Here is a 2,240-nt window from a genome sequence, read left to right as displayed (position 1 = left end):
TGTCACCTCTTCCTGCTCACTGACAGTTCTGGGCCACCCCCCAAGACTTCCCAGAAGCTCCTAACAGCCTTGCTCTCCCGGCGCCCTGCCCAGCTGCTGCCCACTATGACCACCCCCTGCAGGGGAAGGGGCAGGGTACTGAGCCTGAGGTAGCTGGGCCTGAGGGCAAGGCACATGGAGGAGGCTATCTGGTGTACTCACCTCACGAGTGACCTTGCCATTGTTGTCAAAGTCGTACAGGGTGAAGGTCCATTCCTGCCGGCTGTCCTCCTCCACAGACACGTCACACTGTAGCTCCTGGACATGATGAGACAGGCATGACTGGTCACCTACCAGCTGAAGCACCAGGCGGTATGTGCTTGAGCCCAGAGGTCAGGCCCAGGGGCAGCCGCCTAGGCTCTGCCCTCCCCAGGCCTTGGGCAAAGAAGCAGCAACGGACCCAGGCAGAGCACCAGGAAGGCCAGCCAGAGTCTGGTCAGGGAGGTCTGGGCCCAGGGGGGACACCCCCAGGGGTGCCAGTCAGTCTCTGGGTCTTCAAAGACAAGAAGAGGGGATCTGAGAAGCAATTTGCAGCCTCAGGACGGCTGAACTTGGCCCTAGGGCTAGAAGCAACTAGAAGGCCCTGAGGAGCAGCGACTCAAAGGTCGGGGTAGGGTCAGGTCTGAGGGGCTCAAAGGCCAGCCAGCCCCAGGCCCCTTACAGCAGGTGACCCTGAACCTGCCACCGCACTTCTCTGTGCCTCAGTTTCCTCTCTGAGGAAAAGGAGAGTATCTTCCCGCACTTCTCCTTGACCCACCTGAGTCTCCTGCTGGGTAGTTCCCAAGCTCCCACCTCCAGTGCCCTGTGCAGGGCAGCTCTGGAGAGCCAGGGATTGAATGCCCAGAGGCGCAGGCCAGGCGTCCTCACCCTCCACAGGACAACTCTGAGCAGAGTATATGTGGCTCATCAGAGGGTCCCGAGCAGGGCTGAGCCCCAGGTGCTCAGGCACAAGATACTCATGCATCAACCTACCCTTTACTCACTTCCTTCCTCCCTTGCACCTGCTCCCTGGGACCCTCCCCAGGTCACTACCTGTAAGGCCTGCGATGGGGTCTGCTTTGGGAGAAATTGGAAATACAGTTTATTTATGTGCTTGGTACAAGGCCTGAGACACAGAAAAGCCTAATTAATGGTTGTAGCTGGTATTGTTTTTGTTGTGTTGATTAATCCAACAATGATTTCATTATTATTCACAACAACCAGAAGTGTTTCATCTCAGAGAATCTGAGCTGAGAAATGGTAAGCTGAAGGCATGTGTGCAGAGGCTGCCTAAGTGCCAGAGAGTTCTGGAAAGCATGTTGTTCGGGGAAGTAGGTTCGTAAGACCCCATGAAACATGACCAGAGTCCCCCAGATCATTCCATTCCGTGTCCTGCCTCTCCTTCTGGCCCATGCGAGGGCAGGCTCAGCCCCCAGAGCAGGGAAGGCCCCTGCACATGATGGTGGGGTGTCCCCCACACTGCGTCCCTGCTGTTGGCTTCTGCAGCTTGATGCCAGTTCCCTCCAGCGGTTCTTGGGCAGCCCACGCTGAGTTCAAAGTCAACCCCGCCTCAGCGTGGCATGCCCAACCCACACCCACCGAGGGCCTGCTGTGCTCTCTGAGGCACTGCTCCGTGTGGCGTGACGCAGGAGCCGTCCTGCACATGCCTACACACACACTCACACAGACACACACCCCTACACGCACACACCTACGAGGTCTGACAGTTGAGCTTGAGAACTCATGCTAGAAAAAGTGCCACCTACCTGAGCGCTGACTATCACCCTGGTCACCTTCCAGGCACTCCCCTTGGGAAGCTGTGCACTGACACCAGTGCCTCATCCCTCCACCCTTCACAGCACTTTTTCTACAATGAGTTCACAAACTTTAACTGTCCAGCCACATACGACGATAGTTCCAATGGCCATTCCAGAAAGAGTTTCAAAACTGCTTTGAAGGTGGACTAGGCGCTGGCGTCTTGAAGGTGACTGTGATGATACTCAGCGGTGAAGAATGTCACACTTTTCCCAGGATGAGTTCGTGAACTTGTCTGATCTCGTATACACACGGGCACATAGAGGGTTTACCTGTTTCTAGGACAGCTTGAATTTGAGGTTCAAAAACACAGACTGAACAGCTGTAGCCACCTGCCCTCCCAAGCCCATCATGTATAGTTTCCTAGACCCCCACCTCCAACCTGGACTTCTCAGGTGAGTCCTCCC

The 2,240-nt window shown here is 56.0% G+C and overlaps 1 protein-coding gene across 1 annotated transcript in view; it reads right to left on the bottom strand.

The window, feature by feature from the left end:
• The window catches only part of NKD1 (naked cuticle homolog 1), an 85,351-nt gene that overhangs the window by 8,644 nt on the left and 74,467 nt on the right, over positions 1 to 2,240 (bottom strand). Inside the window, exon 6 of the mRNA XM_012806802.1 lies at positions 202 to 297. Coding sequence (XP_012662256.1) covers positions 202 to 297 — 96 coding nt within the window. The remainder of the gene's footprint in view (positions 1 to 201; positions 298 to 2,240) is intronic.

The sequence above is a fragment of the Otolemur garnettii genome, unplaced genomic scaffold (genome assembly GCF_000181295.1).
Source record: "Otolemur garnettii isolate 467f Iridium unplaced genomic scaffold, OtoGar3 scaffold00058, whole genome shotgun sequence".
Lineage (NCBI taxonomy): Eukaryota > Metazoa > Chordata > Mammalia > Primates > Galagidae > Otolemur > Otolemur garnettii.
This window is presented reverse-complemented; position numbering and strand designations above follow the sequence as displayed.